Genomic DNA, 18,999 nt, shown 5'->3' on the forward strand with positions numbered 1-18,999 from the left:
AAGACAGTAACAGCCCTTTCTCTCCTGTGTGCTATTTTCTTTTCACTGGACTTGGGCCTATGCCGGAGGAACTGAATACAAAACAAAAAAACACTAGCATATTCCCATTTAATTGTCTTTGGTTGTTGAATTAACTATATGATGGATACACTTAAAAATTCTGTTGTATTGATACAATACCAGGATTATTTACCCTCAAGCCATAGACTAATCAGCATCACAATGGTAACCTGTAACACTTCAAACTCCAAGGCAACAGGAAGTGGATCTCAAGAAAAATCTACAGGGGCCTATGCCAAAGCATGAACGGCTCCTATCAATCCCTGTTAAGAGAGGGGAAAGTTTGACTACACCAGTATAAAATCTGCTTACTCTTTAATGTGATTATGATTGTAAAAATGTGTTCTGGTATAGGACATATCCTTATAGATATTTTGTGCTATGTTTAAATATATTACCTTTGCATTGTTATATTGTTCTTATTATTAATAAATGCTCTACTTCATATAGTTTATCTCTTTTCTACACAGACTGATATAGCTGAAGACAAAAACTGTTTACTTAATAAAAATATCACCACCTGGTGGTGACTCCTATAAACTGAAAAGTCATAATACCTATAATTTCCCAATAATATAAAAGCATATTACATAATCCCAAAGACTTCCAAGAGTTATGACTGACAGAGGCAACCATTTTGAAGATAGCAAATATCACAGTATTAATTAAAACAATTTTTAAAAGGCTTGGTAATGCATTGTTTGGAAGTTTTTTTCTCAATGTAGTTCTGTAGTACTGAATTTAATAAATAGATTTTCTCTTAATTTCTTGTACTATTCAGCTACTTTCATTCATGTATTCATCATAATATTTAGTGAATGCCTATTTCATGCTAAAAATTATTCTAGGTACACAGGATTATAACTATGTAATAATTATGTAATATTTTGCAAAAAAAACAAAAAAAATGTGTGTGTATATACACATATATACTGTGAATAGACTGTGAGCACACACGAGACTTCTTTGACTTCCTTTTTTCTTGGGGAGTATAGTTGCTTTACAGTGTTGTGTTGGTTTCGGCTGTAAAGACTTTCCTCACATCTGACATCATGTGTGAGTTCTGGTGTTCCCCAAACCACTATCAATTTTAATAATTCACTAGAAGAACTCATAGAACTCCTTGAAAGTTGTATAGTCACAGTTATGGTATGTTACAAGGAAAGGATACAGATCACAATCAGCCAAGAGAAGAAGCACATACAGCAGAATCCAGAAAAAAGGCCTAAGTATGGAGCCTCTGCTTTCCTTTCCCTGAGGAGTCATGAACAGCACTACTTCCCTAGCATCAATGTGTGACAACACACGTGGAATATTGCCAATAAGGAATGAATCTTGTTGTGCAGTCTTTAATGGGACTTCATCATGTAGGAGTAGGGCAAAGATGGTTGACTTCTCACAAGACTGATCTCAGTTTCCATCTCCTCAGGAGGTCAAGCTTATATGGAATGAATAACTCAAAGGTACTACACTAAATCACATTTTTACTATCTGGCTGATCTAAGGACCTCAAAGTCACTTCTATCACGTATAACATTCCAAGGGTTTAGAGCAAAGGTCAGGCCTCTCTTTGGATAGGATTAAGCTCTTCACTACATATATGTACATTGGTCATATACAGCTCTTATACAGGTCATATACAGAGCTTCACTACATATATATGTATATATGCATATATGTCCGGAAAAGGCAATGGCACCCCACTCCAGTACTCTTGCTTGGAAAATCCCATGGAGGGAGGAGCCTGGTGGGCTGCAGTCTATGGGATCGAGAAGAGTCGGACATGACTGAGCGACTTCATTTTCACGTGTCACTTTCATGCGCTGGAGAAGGAAATGGCAACCCACTCCAGTGTTCTTGCCTGGAGAATCCCAGGGACGGGGGAGCCTGGCGGGCTGCCGTCTATGGGGTCGCACAGAGTCGAACACGACTGAAGAGATTTAGCAGCAGCATGCATATATCTCAGGTAATGCTAAGTATTTTGACATAAAATAGGCACCAGATGTAATTTTAAAAAATTAGAATAAAGGAATAATGACAGAAGAAGTGTTGTTTTCAAATATTTCAGTGAGGAAAGCATTCGCTGATTAAGGTAACATTTCATCAGAGATGCAAGTCAAAGATCAAGGTGTTAACTGATTTGGTTCTTGGTAAGAGCTCTCTTCTTGGCTTGTAGACAGCCTCTGTCCTCACATGGCCTTCCTTCTGAGGAAAGAGAGCAAGCTCTCTGGTGTCATTTGAAACATTATCTCAAACAATCCACACTATGTCCTTCTTCTTTTGTTCCTATCATCTCCAATGACTATCTACTCCTATACTGAAAAATTCACATACTTGTGTATCAGGTGTGCCCAACGGGTACATTTATTTGAACTCTCCATTCCTATAATTTTAATATTAGCTAAGAACTCCCCAAACATACACTCTCAGTCTTCTCTCTCTACACTTTTAACTCATAAAACCAACTGCTTTCTAGACATCAATTTGTATGTTTCATAGGTGCTCAAACTCTACTATTATTAATTATATATATTAACTCAAGCCTCGCCCTCCAACTTCCCCCCACCAAAATCTTCCTCATCCTATGTTCTTTATATTTTAGGATACAGTACCTCTCCGTTGGATCATCTTTCAAATCTTCAACTTAGGAGTCACCTGACCCTTTCCTCTAATTCTCCACATCCAAGTGAATTACCAAATCTTGATCATATTTTTTTCATTAGTATTTCTTAATTCCATTCCTTCCCATATTCCATCTTGTTCTGTCATCCCATTCTGTCTCCCCAAAATCACAGCCTAAGTCTCTCTACATACATTCTTGCCTTCTCCATTCCTTTCTACTCAAAGCAGTCAAAAAATATTTCCCTGATTTAAAATGTATTATTCTTTCTGTGACATGTAAGGTCTTTTATGGCCAGGCTCCTTTCTATCACTTTGGCCTTAACCATCAATTTCTTAAGTTTCAGTGTGGAATTTTCTCACTCTCTAACATTTCCATCGTCTTTCTTCAAGCACAATGTTCCATCCACCTGTAATAATTTACTGCTTACTCTCTCATTCTTTAGAAAGAACCTGATTCCAAAATTATATTCTTTTTCCATAACATCTCATGGCTATTGGTGGGTGGGGGAAATTTTTTTTCCTTTACCCTCCTATGTTTAGTTCTCTGGGACTTGGCATACTAAATTGACAAAAGATGGATTAGCAAGTGAAGGAAGTGAAAATCCACTTCAGTATTCTTGTCTGGAAAACCCCAAGGACACAGGAGCCCGGTGGGCTACAGTCCATGGGGTTACAAAAGTCAGACACAGGTGAGCACACCCATATGCACACAAAACAGATTTAATCACATATCTACAGGAGTTCACAGAATTGTGCCTCAAGGCAGGGGTTAGAACTTGGCACTTATGTATCATCTTTTAGAGAAGGGAAGGAGGAGAAAGCTATTTATGGGAAAACAAATGGTTTTTATGAAACATAAATGTGCTTTTATGAGGATAGATGGAAGATATTTTTGTTACCAAGTCTTTTTAGGTGTGATGCTGATTTGCAGTCTCCAGTGACAAAAGTCCATCTAGTCCATCTTCTCTGATTACTCTCCCAAGGAAGGGATTTATGACAATAAAGATCTGAGTTCTTCTGGGAGGCCGTGTTTTTAGGCATTTAAAAGATTTTAGGAATTCAATTGCTACGGTTCAAAATAATGTTTTCTGCCACAGTGAAGTATTCTGAACCCCTTCATATGGCATTTTCCTTTAACTCACAATGTGCATTTCTTTTGCCTTTATCTTCTCTTAAATACTGCAAGCAAATGAAAGTTGATGCCATACTTGTCTTGTTGAGTGAATATCTCCAGCACCTTTAAATCAGTATATGTATAAATGAACCGGATAGTCCCAGGGAAATTTGCAAGCCTGTGTAGCCAAACCACTTGATTATTCAAGAATAGCTCGTGGAAGATACTCAATGGCCTGCTCAATCAGCAATAGACAGCTTCACCTAAACATAGGAATCTTCAACTGCTGTTTTACTTAAATTGCCTAAGTGCTCTACACTGAATTTGGGTAAGCAGGCTCATCTTATGCCTTTAGATAAAGGTAGTAAACGACGACAATCCTTTAAGAGAGGCAGGAACGTTCTTATACTTAATCATTGATTTGAAACAGGTGCGAGGCTGTTTTCATGCCATAGCCACTAGTTCAAAAATTTTTAAAGGAATTAATTTAAAGACTTTAGGGGGAAAAACATTCGACTCACAGGTTCTTTTACTGTGCCAACCGACATTTACAGGGCCTACTGGGAAGCAAACTCCCGAGAGAATAAACTAAAACCCAAAACCCGTTTCCTCACATGCTGGACTTCCAGAAAGAAAACCTATAAGCCTCCTGCTGCCTCTCCCTCCAAAGGTATAAAGATAAATATCTGAGCACAACACAGATTTCACCTGAGCCAACCCGGGGACCTCCCGGGCCGACGCCCTGTGACGTCACCGGAAACGTCTGCTTGTGACATTTAATGTCCCTCCCTCTTGCGCTGGGCGCCGGAAGCAAAGCGGAAGTGGACGCTCACCGGCTTCCGGCCCCGGTCGCCATTTCCAGCGGTTGCAGGTACTCACGAGTTGAGGTCTGCTGGGACAATGAGCTATGACTACCATCAGAACTGGGGCCGCGATGGTGGCCCCCGCAGCTCTGGCGGGGGTTACGGAGGAAGCTATGGAGGAAACCATGGAGGAGGCCATGGGGGGAACCGAGGCTCTGGAGGTGGCGGCGGCGGAGGTGGTGGTCGAGGCGGCCGAGGCCGACATCCCGGGCACCTGAAAGGCCGCGAAATCGGCTTATGGTACGCGAAGAAACAAGGCCAGAAGAACAAGGAAGCAGAGAGGCAGGAGGTAAACTGAGACTCGGTAGTGGAGGGAGGATGGGGCTGGACAGGTTTCTTTTCCAGCCTTCTGCACCGCCCCCCTTTTTTTAACTTTTTTTTTTCTTTTTTTTAAACTGGTGTATGTGCTTTGTGAAGTGCAAGTGCTAAAGCTTCCTGTAGTGGATACTAGAGCGGTAGCGAAAACGTTGGCCACGTGCATCTTACCTGGAGCTGTTGAGGTTTATGCGGGCCAAGAGTACACTTTGCTTGAAAGACAGAGAACTGGGAACCAAATATTAAATTGAAGGTCCATCCGGAATTAACTTTATTGGGTATCACGTAGTATCTGTAGCTACCCTTTCCGTTATGATGTTACTTTAAGTTCTTTGCCTGATGAACTCTAAAATAGCGGTTTTATACATTAAATACAGGTTTGCGTGGAACAAAAAGCACTATTTTGAATGTAGATCCTTCCAGCTTTCATTTTAGTATTAAGATAGGCACAAACTTAGGTTTTTTATTATTACGATGGGCTGCGGAGATTTCTGCTGATTAGGAGCTCTTTGAGAAGGAAACCTAGGATCCTAGAAGTGGAAGAAGTTTCGAGAGTTGATTTGGTCTTTTGTCTTCAGCTGGCAGTTGTTGCTTTGATTTGTATACTAAACACCTGTCTGTAGTAAAGGACCCATTAAAGTTCCCCGAGTGGCCTATTGTAATAATTATGTATATATGATTAAACCTAAGTCTTCTTAATATGAGCTCTACAGTAGCTTTCTACTTAAAAAATTACTTAAAAAGCATCTTTCATATTAGATGCAGAGTGTGATTGAATCACCATTTAGGCTTCTGTGTTTCAGTTATCCCATTTCTTTGTTTTCCTTTTATCTAACTGAACTGATGTCATTTTTATTGAATTTCGGGGGAACATTATCCATTTACCTTAACAATTTACCATTATTCTTCAAACGACATATTTATTTGACATGCAAATAGAGTATTCATCGAGCAAACTTTTTTTTAAAGTTAAGGGAAGCACATCTAAGTTGTCTTGAAATTGGGAGAATGATTGAATGATTAGTATTTGAGAATATACATAGTAACTTCCCAAGAATTCTTTATCAATTTTTTTTTTACCCTTTTTTCACACAAGGTTTTATGCATGTTGCTATGGAGATCTGAAAAGTATTCAAGGAACTTACAGTCTAGTTGAAAAAATAAGAACTAAACAGGTGAAACGTTAAGCAAATCAGGAAAATCTGTTATTTCCACCTGAAGCCAGTTGTACATTGCATGATTATAAACTAAACTCTTGACTTCCGCCACCTCCCAAAACCTTCTCCATTTTAGTACAAGTCACTGCCAGTTTTTCATTTGTCAAGGCCAAAATGAGATTGGTTTTGATTCTTTCATTTCAGCAAATCTGTTTTCCTTCATATATCTCAACTCTAACCACCTATCTCCACAGTAGTTTCCATAGATCAAGCCACTATTTTGTTGTCTTTCCCTGAATCTTAACTGTCTGGTCTTCTATTTCTACTCCTTCCCATAAAATCTGACTCTTGTAGAGCCTTCAGTTCAGTCACTCAGTCGTGTCCGACTCTTTGCGACCCCATGAATTGCAGCACTCCAGGCCTCCCTGTCCATCACCAACTCCCGGAGTTCACCCAAACTCATGTCCTTCGAGTCGGTGATGCCATCCAGCCATCTCATCCTCTGTTGTCCCCTTCTCCTCCTGCCCTCAATCTTTCCCAGCATCAGGGTCTTTTCAAATGAGACAGCTCTTCGCATCAGGTGGCCAAAGTATTAGAGTTTCAGCTTCAACATCAGACCACTCAGGACTGATCTCTAGGATGATTTCTATTTCTATTTCTACTCCTTCCCATAAAATCTGACTCTTGTAGAGCCTTAGATCATCTCATTCTCTAGCTGACAATTTGAAAGCCAGGTCACTTCTGTCTCAGTCTCATACATTTCGGTCGCATCCTAATGTGTTTTCCAGGAATCTTGGCAATTTAGATTCTACATATCAGGTTTCCTTCTATGACCCATACCTTTCTGAGCTCATTTCCCAATCTGATGTAATTAAAGCTTTCATAAACATACTTTTTTTTTTTTGCTTTTTTATTATAGTTCTCATACCATTCTCTAAAATTATCTCTCCATTTTCTCTACTAAATATTTCAATTTTTTGAAATATTTCAATAATTTGGCTCAGCTTCTCTTTTTTGGATCACTTTCAGCCCTGCATGATTGCTTGCTTCCCATTCAAGATTCCCAAACCTTTACCGTTTAAATAATCTTTCTGCTTACAGTGACTGTGTTCTAATGATGCATTGTTACAGTTTCAAAAGATATTTTTGAGGCTCTAATGTATTTGAAATAGTATTAGAGGCACCTTACAGAAATTGTGGTGTGTTAGGTGCTATAGGGCAGTTAGAATACAATGTTTAAGTAGTACAGTAAGGAAGCTATGGGCTTATCACCTGACTCAAATTAGGAAGAGCTTAGTAGGTTCCCTAGAAAAAAAAACCCTTAAGCTGAAACTTGAGAAAGTATATTTGTGTTTTTGACTTGGGGTCTTAGGCAGAAGCAGCAGCATGCACCACAGCCTAGAGGTCAGGAGGAATGTGTTCAAAGAACTGATCAAGTAAGGGCATGGCTGAGGAGGGCAGAAAACAGACTATATTTTAATTTGCAACCCAGTACTTATGTATAACTGAACAAGGCGTTTCATAAAATAATACTTAATTACCTGTACATTGCCCTGGGGCTTTTGTTTTTGTTTCTACCTTTCTGCCCTCTCCTCCTGCCCCCCTTTAATGCTGGTCACGATACTTTCATTGCACAGATAGCAGTATGAAAGGTCCTGGACTAGAAGATAAGTAGAGCTCTGACGTTCTTTCCCCTAAGAACTCTAGCAAAGTCATTAAAGCATTTTAAGCAAAAATGAAGTGTTAGATTTGTGTTTAAATTCACTCTGGGTAGCCGTATAGAGAATGGATTGAAGAAGAGAGAATTCTGGGACGGGGAGACCAGTTAAATAGCCCCTGCAGTAATTCAGGTGAGGAATGACACCTTGAATTAGGACATTGGCAGTAGGGATGGCAGAAGTGGACAGCTTCAAATGTTTTAGGAGATAGACTCAAGATGATTTTAGCTGGAGAAAGGGGAAAGCAGGTGTGAATGAATGACACTAATGACCACAAAGAGCACACTTACTGGAGGAAAACGATGGGATCAGCTTAAGCACACCAAGTGTGGTATTATAGGGCATATAAGTGGTGGTTTCAGGGAAGTAGAAGGCTGTGTGGATCTGATGCCTAGAGGAATCTAGACTGCAGGTGAACACTTAACAAGTTTGTGGGACTATGCCTAGTAGTTGAGATATAGAAGTGAATGGGAATAGTGATGGGACAGGCCTGAAATCTGTAGACCATTGCTTCTCAAACCTGAATCACCTGGTATCTTGTAAAGATGTAGAACTCGCGCGGGCTCAGATACAGCTTTTCTCACAGGCTCCCAGATGACGTCAATACTGCTGGCCTGCTGAGCACTCAGGCTGTATAATGAAGAACAAGAGAAACAAGGTATGGGCTGAGGAGGAGAAGCTTGAAAGATCTAGGAAGGAGCCTTCAGAGAAGAGAAAAATAAGGATGTGGATGTTGTTTTGGAATCCAGGAGAATCCTTTAGGGAGAAAAAGAGTATATAGAAAAGTGAAAGTAATCAGTAGTGGCAAATGCTGCACTAATGTCAAGTAATATAAGAGTTCAGAGTGTCTTGGATTTAGCAACAATGTAATTGGTAACCTTGATGAGAGCACTTTTCATGGAGTTGTGGAATTAAAAACCAGATTACAGTGGAGTGCCTGGAGAAGGAAAGAGGCAGAAATGGGGTACTTCCAGGCAGTTCTACAGTGGAAAGGAAGGAGAAAAGTTAAGGGTGGGAGAATTCAAGGGAAAATATTTGTTTTTGTTTTAAAAGTGAAGAGGTTTGACTGTGTTCAATTCCTACCATCATGAACTGATGGTAAGGAGCCAGTGGAGAGGAAAGGTGTATTAGAGAAGACTAAATCATGTTACAGTAGTAGTAGAGAGCCCATAGATCTTAATGAATTATCACAGTAAAGGTTTTCTGCTCACATTACTTGACCATTGGAGTTCACTGAACAGTTCTCATGAGAATAAAGTCCACAGAGCCTCTGCGCAATAATTTGGACAACATTGTGAGTCTCCTTTGCCAGGAGTTTCCAATTATAAGCTGAAAGAATGTTTGAGAATGTCCAGAGCAGGAAAGGGATAATCAAAAAATCAAATACCTTGATAAGTCATGAAACCTAAAATATGTGTATGAGATTCTTCAGGCAGAGGGTGAGGTAAAGTGAAAAGTAATGTAATTGGAAGAAGGTTAGGAAGGAGACACCTACAGAAAAGGGCTAGATTCAGGTTTGGAATTTGAGCATTCTTGAATTAACTGCCACAGCCTCTGGGGCCTCATTGTAAAGAAAACCTCATTAAAAATAATTTGCCAAAAAAGTTTTATATGTTTTTCAGGGGCTATTTTGTCTTTCAATCATCTCACCTTTTTGTGAATATAAAATTAATATTACAAGTTGAGAACTTTTTAAGTGAGACTATTTATAATGTAAGAGATGTAAATGCTCATTGCCACCAAAACATTTCTTGCATTTTTTAACTTTTGTTTTTATCAGAACATTTGCGTTTATTAAATTTAATTGTATCTTTTAAATTTTAAGATAGGAAAAAAGTAATAACAGTATAATGTAAGGGTAGAAAGAGCACCAAAGTTTTAGTAAAGGACATAATTCTTTCTTCACCAGTTATAGTAGAGATGATTTTATAGACACATAGTAGAAAAGTGTTTGGAAGGCAAGTGGGGGGTGGGTTTAACTTTCTTTTATATGTTTGTTGAATATATATTGTGTTGCTTTAATTTTTTTAGTTGTCAGATGATTTTGCACGTTTTCTCATGTTGATAAGGGTGCTTTTTCCTTTGCACAACATAGAGAGCTGTAGTACATATGGATGAACGTCGAGAAGAACAAATTGTGCAGCTGCTACATTCTGTGCAAACTAAGAATGATAAAGATGAAGAAGCACAGATATCTTGGTTTGCTCCTGAAGATCATGGGTAAAACAAAAAGTATTCTTTTTAAAAAAATTAACAGAGTGACACTTGTTTTAGAGCATTTGCTTGCAAAAAATGATAATAAATATTGTTAGACTCTTCTATAAGTGTAATTTAGCCTCAAAGTATTTTTTCTTCTTATGTAGATTGAGCAGGGTTAGTGAAAGATTTAAAAATCTAGGTGGTATCATTCCCACAGAAGAATTTAATGGTAGGAATAATCTATTTACATAGTAGGCTGATGAAGTTATTATTTATTGTTCTAACTACCCACCATTGTATTTCCAAAATTCTCTTGTGGAGGAGATCTGTAAAAAGTTAAATTGCTGTTGTAGGAAATTCATAGAAACTATCATCAGGGCAAATTAGAAGTAGTTTTTCTGGGACTGCGTAGTATAGCATCCCATTTGTAGCCCAGAAAGGGTAGCAGGAAGAAAATGAAGTTGTGTAATAAAACAAGGCTCAGAAAATTAGGTAAAGAAAAACACTAAGTCATTGCTATGAAGGAATGACTATTGGGTAGACTTTTATTGTTTAACTACCACAAGGAATAACCTATCTGTCAGTATCTATTTGTAGGGTGGAAATTGAATTTATTATAAGAATCTAAGTATTTTCATATTGCTCTACTAAGATAAAAGAATAAGCACTTGATTTTGGTGATTTTGAAATCATTAAACAGCATATTGTTCTATTGTTTCAGGGCTTGAGTGGATCTTTATTTAACCTTTATCATTTTTTTATTTTTTCAAAATAGATATGGTACTGAAGCTCCTGCTGAGAACAAACCAAATTCAGTAAAGAATGTGGAGCATCAGGAAAAAAAAATGATAAATCAAGAAAAGAGGCCATTTAGAATCAGGGACAAATACATTGATCGTGATTCTGAATATCTCTTGCAAGAAAATGAACCAGATGCAACTCTAGACCAACAATTATTGGAAGATTTACAAAAGAAAAAAACTGACCTTCGGTATATTGAAATGCAGGTAATGGAAAGAAAAGATTTTTACTTGTCATCTCTTCTGACACTTGATAAAAATGTATTTATGGTTAGAGGTAGCTGCCTGATAGCTAAATGAGTTGAGATTTTTCAAAAAGCCATCCTCTGAGAATCCCCCACCCCCACCCTATCCCTCCCACCCACCCCCCCATAGTACAGAAAAGTAGTGAGAATGGAATTACACATAAGGAGCCTATCTCACAGTTTATATGATGAAGAGAAGAAATATTTAAGAAATGGGTAGTGCAAATGGAAAAAAAATCACTCTTTAATATTTTTAGACTGTTAGATGTTATAAGAGACAGGTTGGTTAGAATTGTAAAGTTGTTTTCTTCTGGAACATCTAATCCACTCTTTCCTTTTACAGATGTTAAAATTAAATCCCTCAAAAGTCATATGATGTGCTTAGGTACACTGACACTTTAAAGACAGAACTGTGGCAACTGAGTTCTCTTGAAATTTTTTCAGTATTTTCTTATCCTGGGCAAGGTCCCTCCTGCTAAAACATGAAATTGAATGCTTTGTGGATGGATGGATGTTCTAGAGATAGATGTAATAAAATGTTCACTTTTTTTTTTTTAAAGAAACTAGGGAATTCTGAGAGCCATGTCTTTAATGTGCAGATATGTACTGCTGTTTTTGAGAAAGGCAGATCATTGTATCTCCTGTAGGAAAGAAAGGATCTTTTGGCTCAGTGAAGGTTGAATATCCTTATTAAAACAGATCAGCTGAGGTTGTCTGGGGACCAAATGCTGTAGCTCTTTGATGCCTTTTGAGTGAAAATATGTATTAGGGGCAGAGAAGATTTCAAGATGAAGTTATTGAGACTATTTTACCTGAGAGCTGAGCTGCTTGTATAACCTTAGGAACACAGTGTTAGCTGCCATCTCTGCTTTGTATGGAGGACAGAACTCAGATATTATTGAAGATGAGTAATTGATCTAGTGCAGAGAAAGTTAGGAGAAGAAGTGGTTGGTCTTCCTTTTGGTCAGGCATGTTGTAAATGCTTCCTGTGTACCACATCATTTAAACCTCTCAGCAGCCCTGTGCAGATTACACTTGTCTGTTTCACAGGAGGAAAAAGAATCTTAGGTTTAGTGACCTACCTGTGCTTTGTGCTTGCACAGCTAGTACCAGAACCAGGTTTAAAATTTAAGTGTTTTTAAGACCTCAACTTTTTTCATCCTGGGTAATATGCCATATTTTTTTTCCTTTAAGTTACAATTTTTTGATAAACATTTTTCCACTTGCTTGATGCCTGTCATTGTGCTATTTTCCAAGATAAGTCTTGACACCTCAAGCTATGTGGTAAAAAAAAATACTTTTGGACTCTTAATATGTTTATCTATGATATATTCTATTTACCAGGATTATAATTTGATTATATTTCTCGTGTAAAAAATGAAAATTTTTTTTTCTTTTTATAATTTCAGCGTTTCAGGGAAAAGCTGCCATCGTATGGAATGCAAAAGGTAAAATTTATATACACTATTTAATATGATTTGCAAAATGCTTAAATCCATTTCTTTTAAGCTTTGAATCAAGAAGAAATATAAATTAATGAACCTTTCCCTAAAGGATAGTCTTGGAAGTTCGTTTTATTCTTTTGAATTGTTGAAAGACCAAAAAAAACAAAAAATTTCTGAAGCAGTTTTACTGAAAATTTTTCTTTATTTATGTCCATGATAGAGTTTAAAAACAGAATTTTCACTTGTAAGTTTGTTTCCTCATACAATCACCCTGTATAGAATAATATAGTCTCCCATCCTTCCCTGACCTCTCAGTCTTCCTTTGTTCTGACTTTACTTTTCTTAAGGACGGTCTGTTTTGGTCACTCTGTACCTCTTTACTCAGAACAGTGCTTTACATTCTGTAGACCCCTAGTAAATACCTTTTGAATGAATGAATCATGGTCTGCTTCTAAATACTTCTGGCTGTTACTTTGTTGGAATTTGTTCTGATATATATGAGGTATCAGATACATTTTTAAATGGTGAGTTTTCAAGTTAGACTGTTTCATAGATTAAAAATAACTCCTAACACCCTTTTGAAGTAGTGGTGGGATGGTTTTATTAGTACTACTAATTTGAAAATATTCATGTTTATCTATAAGAAGATCTTTCCTGAGTAGGCAGTTTTCCAGATAGTACCTGAATTTTAGTCATTTGATGTAGTTATTTAAAACTTCGCTCTGTTTTAATTATTTAAAAGGGAATAGTCTTAAATTATATTCTTCCTTGTTCTCAAACAGTATACAACTTATCCTGTAGACAAAGCCGTATTTATGATTTATAACATAAATCCTTGATGTTCTGAGTAGTTTTTTTCAGGGGATTTGCCTTATATTCAGTAGACCCACATGTCAACATTCTTTTTAATTAATGTTAATTCTTACATGAATTTATAAGCTGTCTCCTTTTCCTTGTGTGCTTTTCTTTAACAGAGCCATGGCTCTGTTCTTAAAATTTGGTGCCTCATCTCTTGAAAACTGGTAGATCCAGATACCTAAACTGTCAGTATTGCATATAACAGAATTTTCAAGTATTAATATGCTTATTAAAAACAATTAACCTTCAGTTCGGTAAGATTCAGGTAACTTTTCAGACTTAGTCATCATGTGATGGATGTTCTTCACTTTTTTCTCATTTTGAAATAGGAATTGGTAAATATGATTGATAACCATCAGGTAACAGTGATAAGTGGTGAAACCGGTTGTGGAAAAACCACTCAAGTTACTCAGTTCATTTTGGATAACTACATTGAAAGAGGAAAAGGATCTGCTTGTAGGATAGTTTGTACTCAGCCAAGAAGAATTAGTGCCATTTCAGTAAGTAAGCTCTCACTTGTTAAAATTCCCAACTTTTTTTTTCCCATTCTTCTATGTAGTCTTGCTAGAAATTACTGATTTTGAGTGTTGGGGTGATTCTTAATTGGGTTTAAGATATGTTGCTATGAAAGCAAAATTTGGTTAGCAAGTATTTTGTAGTAAAGACCAAGAAATTGAATGACCTCTCTCTTATTGATAACAGATGTTTAGGAGTTCAAGATAAATTGCAAATCCAGGCAATTTTCTATAAAACTAAATGAAAAGCTGATAATGTTTATAGAATTGAGTATGAGCTTCAAATAATCTCCATCATTAGATACTTTACCTTTTACTCCTTGATTCATTTAATACTGTTTTCAGCTGTTTTTTTTCAGTGTATAGGTACTGAATGATAGCAGTATTTCTGATTTTTTAGTGCAATTCAGTATTAGGGAATTAGTCATAGAAAAATAAGGTGTTTGGAGTTTATTTTGAAACAGGTATTAACTACGTGTTTATTATAGATAACATTGTGTTTAGTTAGATGGCCTAGTTAAATATATGAGTTATATGTTCTGTAAAGATGTTTGGGGTTTCTTGCAGCATCAGGTGTACAGTACATTTACTTCAGTGTTATGTAATTCTTTGTGTAAATTTAAATTATGAAGCTTTCCAGTTGTATTTGATTTTATGATAGTGTGATTTATTACATCTCTAAGTCATTTTATACAGAATCTGTGGTCAGGAACTGCATTACCAATTACAGCAATATTTTGTAGCAACTACAGTATATATTTAAGTTATAGTTTCTAAGAAATAACTGTTTTTAAAAAGTAAAGCTGCCATGTTTGTGGGAGGATAATATTCCTAGAAATGGCATAAGTTCATAGATTGGTGAAAAATAAACCACTTTCATTGTAACACTATTATATAGCTAGACTTTGGTTAAAAATCTAATTTTACCGTTTTCACTAAAATATGACTATCAGTTCAGTTCATTTGCTCAGTCGTGTCCGACTCTGCGACCCCATGGACTGCAGCATGCTACTATAAATTGACAGTAAGGAGAAATGTTAATTAGGTTATTTCGTTGCTTTTTTCCCCCCCAAGATCTGTTGATATTTAAATAGGCAGTTTAATTAACAGTAAAAAGTGAAGTAATGGTCTTAATGTATTCAGGATATGATGATTGGGAAATTTTACATCTGAAGTATTTCTTAAAAGCTAATTGTCATTTTCTATTTCTAACCTCGTAAATCACTGATCTGTCACTAAATGACTGTTGGTTACTTTCAGTTGCACAAATCAGTATTAGTTTATAGGATTTCATCTGTCTAGAGCTTATCTTTAGCAGCCATAATTCTAAGAACTTAACCAAGAGTTAAGAATTAAACCTGCTAATCTACAAAAAAGAATCAGATAAGAAATGTATCAAGTATATAGTTACTCTGAAATTATATTCAACCTTTATGAGTTTAGATTAGAATTTCCAACTGTTTTTAAGACAAAGATAGAGAGGACTTATAGAAAGTTGCTTTGGAAATAGGAGGCAGAATTTGAGAGGAAATGAAAAGTAAGCATAAGCAGGTAGTCTTCAGCTCTTAAAGGGAACAGTTTTAGATACCTCAGACTTTAATATGTTTCTCTTGTTATCTAATGAGTAGTGTTTCAACAACTCCAGATTTTCACAGACATTTAGGATATTTACTCTAAAGGAAATGTTTTCTTTGTAACTGTATTTTATTTTAATTAAAGGTTGCAGAGAGAGTGGCTGCAGAAAGGGCGGAATCTTGTGGCAATGGTAATAGTACTGGATACCAAATTCGGCTCCAGAGGTAAAGAGTGTTCACTTGTTTTGTTTTTGGCCATGCCAGGCAGCTTGGGAGATCTTAGTTCACTGACCAGGGATTGAACCTAGGCCCTCAGCAATGAAAGGGCTGAGTCCTAATCAGTGGACCCCCAGAGAACTTCCAAGAATGTTCACTTCTTGTTTACAGGTAGATTTTTGTGAAACTTTGAAGTTATCAGAGATTTAAAAAAAAAAGATTTTCCCCCAAATGTTTATGCTCATTATTGTTTTTAGAATTAACATTTGTAGTAAATGCAACATAGGCTTGCAACCCACAAGATCATTTTTTTTTTTGATCCAAATTCAGATTTGAATTGCCATTTTAAGATGTCTTTCGATCCCTGGGTTGGGAAGATCTCCTGGAAAAGGGAATGGTTACCCACTCCAGTGTTCTTGCCTGGAAAATTCCATGGACAGAGGAGCCTGGCATGCTACAGTCCATGGGGATCTCAAAGAGTCAGACATGACTGAGGAACTAACACTTTCACTTCACTTTTTTTTTCACTTTAAGATGTCTTTTACACTAGGAAATGTTCAGAAGGATAACATTTTTCCTGGATATGTTAGTAGACCGTTACTCGCCTAAAGGAGTGGTACCACCACACAGCCTCTGACTACCTTAAGCTAGTTTGTATTCACAACCCCCATCCCCCTCCACTGTATTTTTGTAGTCCTCTGAAGCTCAAGATTCTGTTTGTCTTTTTAAATGAACTGATTTTCCAGTCACTAAACTGAAGTTGAGTTTCCTAAATATTTGGTCTTTTTCTGAATGGTAGGTCTTGTAAAGAAATTATGAATGTTGTATTTATAGCAAAAATAATGTATAATGAACTTGAAGCTAGTATTTCTCATTACTGTGCTGTAGTAGTTTTGGTAACTGAAAAATTAAGGATGAAGTTTTTCATTAAAACCGAAAGCATTTTTTAAATTGAAGATTTTCTGTTAAATGTTTGTGGTATTTAATAGTTCATCAGTAAAGAAAACCAAGAATTAATTCATGTCTTTTATTCACAGTCGGTTGCCAAGGAAACAAGGTTCTATCTTATATTGTACAACAGGAATCATCCTTCAGTGGCTTCAGTCAGACCCGTGAGTATGTTTCAACGCAGGACATCTAGTTAAACATCATCAAAAGATGTCATTATTACACTGGATTTTATTATTATGTAAAATTAAAATGGTTCTGTTTTTGATTTTGTGTTGAGTAGCAAACTTTATGCTTCTATTGTAGCCATCTGTCCAGTGTTAGTCACATCGTGCTTGATGAAATCCATGAGAGAAATCTACAGTCAGATGTTTTAATGACTGTTGTTAAAGATCTTCTCAGTTATCGACCTGACCTGAAAGTAGTATTGATGAGTGCAACATTGAATGCTGAGAAGTTTTCCGAATATTTTGGTGAGTAGAATTTATGATTGTTACTTTACAGAGTTATCACAAAACCACTGAATTTAGAAGCAGTTTTTTAAAAAATGTTTTCAGATGTTTAGTGATGCAAGTAGTCAATGTTTAGCAATGCATTATATTTGAATATTTATCTACCCTCTGCCACTGCTACTAAGTCATTCCAGTCGTGTCCGACTCTGTGCGACTCCATAGATGGCAGCCCATCAGGCTCCTCTGTCCCTGGGATTCTCCAGGCAAGAGTACTGGAGTGGGTTGCCAGTCTCCAATCTACCCTCTCGTAGTTTTTAAAATACTTATTTATTTTTGACTGTGTTGTGTCTGTCGCTGCACGGGCTTTTCTCTAGTTGCAGGGAGTAGGGGCTACTCTCTAGTTGTGGTATACAGGCTTCTCATTGCACTGGCTTCACGTTGCAGAGCACAGGCTCTAGGTCCTCAGGCTTAAATAGTTACAGTATATGAGCTCAGTAGTTGGTGGCACATGAACTGCTCCAGAAGCATGTGCTGCTGCTGCTAAGTCACTTCAGTTGTGTCCAGCTCTGTGTGACCCCATCGACTGCAGCCCACCAGGCTCCTCCGTCCATGGGATTTTTCAGGCAAGAGTACTGGAGTGGGTTGCCGTTGCCTTCTCCGCCAGAAGCATGTGGGGTCCTCCCATACCAGCGTTGAACCCATGTCTTCTGCGTTGGCAGGCAGATTCTGTACCACTGAGTTACCAGGGAAGCCCTCTCTAGTAGTTTTTTAAATGGTGGCATCATCTCTCGTCTTGTAGTAAAGAGATGTAGCCTTTTGGTGCTACCACCAGATAATTAAGGTGACATTAATAAAGTCAAACCACAGATTTGAAAAATTTATAAACTTTTTTTGATAGTCTTCTGTAGCTTTTATGTAGTTCAGTCGCTCAGTTGTGTCTGACTCTCTGCGACTCCATGAATCGCAGCACGCCAGGCCTCCCTGTCCATCACCAACTCCCGGAGTTCACTCAAATTCACGTCCGTCGAGTCAGTGATGCCATCCAGCCATCTCATCCTCTGTCGTCCTCTTTTCCTCCTTCCCCCAATCCCTCCCAGCATCAGAGTCTTTTCCAGTGAGTCAACTCTTCGCATGAGGTGGCCAAAGTACTGGAGTTTCAGCTTTAGCATCATTCCTTCCAAAGAACACCCAGGACTGATCTCCTTTAGGATGGACTGGTTGGACCTCCTTGCAGTCCAAGGGACTCTCAAGAGTCTCCTCCAACACCACAGTTCAAATGCATCAATTCTTCGGCGCTCAGCTTTCTTCACAGTCCAACTCTCACATTCATACATGACCACTGGAAAAACCATAGCCTTGACTAGATGGACCTTTGTTGGCAAAGTAATATCTCTGCTTTCAATAGGCTATCTAGGTTGGTCATAACTTTCCTTCCAAGGAGTAAGTGTTTTTTAATTTCATGGCTGCAGTCACCATCTGCAGTGATTTTGGAGCCCAAAAAAATAAAGTCTGACACTGTTTCCACTGTTTCCCCATCTATTTCCCATGAAGTGATGTATCTCAGGCTAAAGTGGCAATTTGCTAATAACAGTGATAACTAGTGATAACTGTGATATCAGTGATAACTGTGGAATACCCTCAGCTTGGCTGGGTAGAGTATTTGGCCTATCTTCATCAATGCTCATTGATACCTTGTGAAGTAGGTGCTATTCTCATTGTTACAGATGGAAAACAACCTCAGAATAGTTAAGTAGCTTACCCAAGGTTGCATAATTAACAGAGGGTCAGGATGATTTGAAACTAAATTTGAGGGAATTCCCTGAGAGTCTTAGTGCTTTCACTGCTGGGGTCTGGGTTCGATCCCTGGTCAGGGAACTAAGATCCCACAAGTTGCATGG

At 37.5% G+C, this 18,999-nt stretch overlaps 1 protein-coding gene across 2 annotated transcripts in view; it reads left to right on the top strand.

Annotated features, from left to right (window-relative positions):
- Nucleotides 1-4,625: 4,625 nt before the first annotated feature.
- DHX36 (DEAH (Asp-Glu-Ala-His) box polypeptide 36) overlaps nucleotides 4,626-18,999 on the top strand; it is a 47,454-nt gene continuing 33,080 nt past the window's right edge. Inside the window, exons 1-9 of one of the 2 annotated variants that reach the window (XM_010844749.1) lie at nucleotides 4,784-4,948; nucleotides 8,436-8,507; nucleotides 9,945-10,069; nucleotides 10,824-11,055; nucleotides 12,503-12,541; nucleotides 13,726-13,896; nucleotides 15,631-15,710; nucleotides 16,739-16,813; nucleotides 16,956-17,122. In XM_010844749.1, the coding sequence (XP_010843051.1) occupies nucleotides 8,487-8,507; nucleotides 9,945-10,069; nucleotides 10,824-11,055; nucleotides 12,503-12,541; nucleotides 13,726-13,896; nucleotides 15,631-15,710; nucleotides 16,739-16,813; nucleotides 16,956-17,122 (910 nt within the window). In that variant the 5' untranslated portion in view covers nucleotides 4,784-4,948; nucleotides 8,436-8,486. Of the gene's footprint in view, nucleotides 4,949-8,435; nucleotides 8,508-9,944; nucleotides 10,070-10,823; nucleotides 11,056-12,502; nucleotides 12,542-13,725; nucleotides 13,897-15,630; nucleotides 15,711-16,738; nucleotides 16,814-16,955; nucleotides 17,123-18,999 lie in introns of both variants that reach the window. The other variant, XM_010844748.1, reaches the window with a different exon arrangement.

Source organism: Bison bison, unplaced genomic scaffold, assembly GCF_000754665.1.
Source record: "Bison bison bison isolate TAMUID 2011002044 unplaced genomic scaffold, Bison_UMD1.0 scf7180017864207, whole genome shotgun sequence".
Lineage (NCBI taxonomy): Eukaryota > Metazoa > Chordata > Mammalia > Artiodactyla > Bovidae > Bison > Bison bison.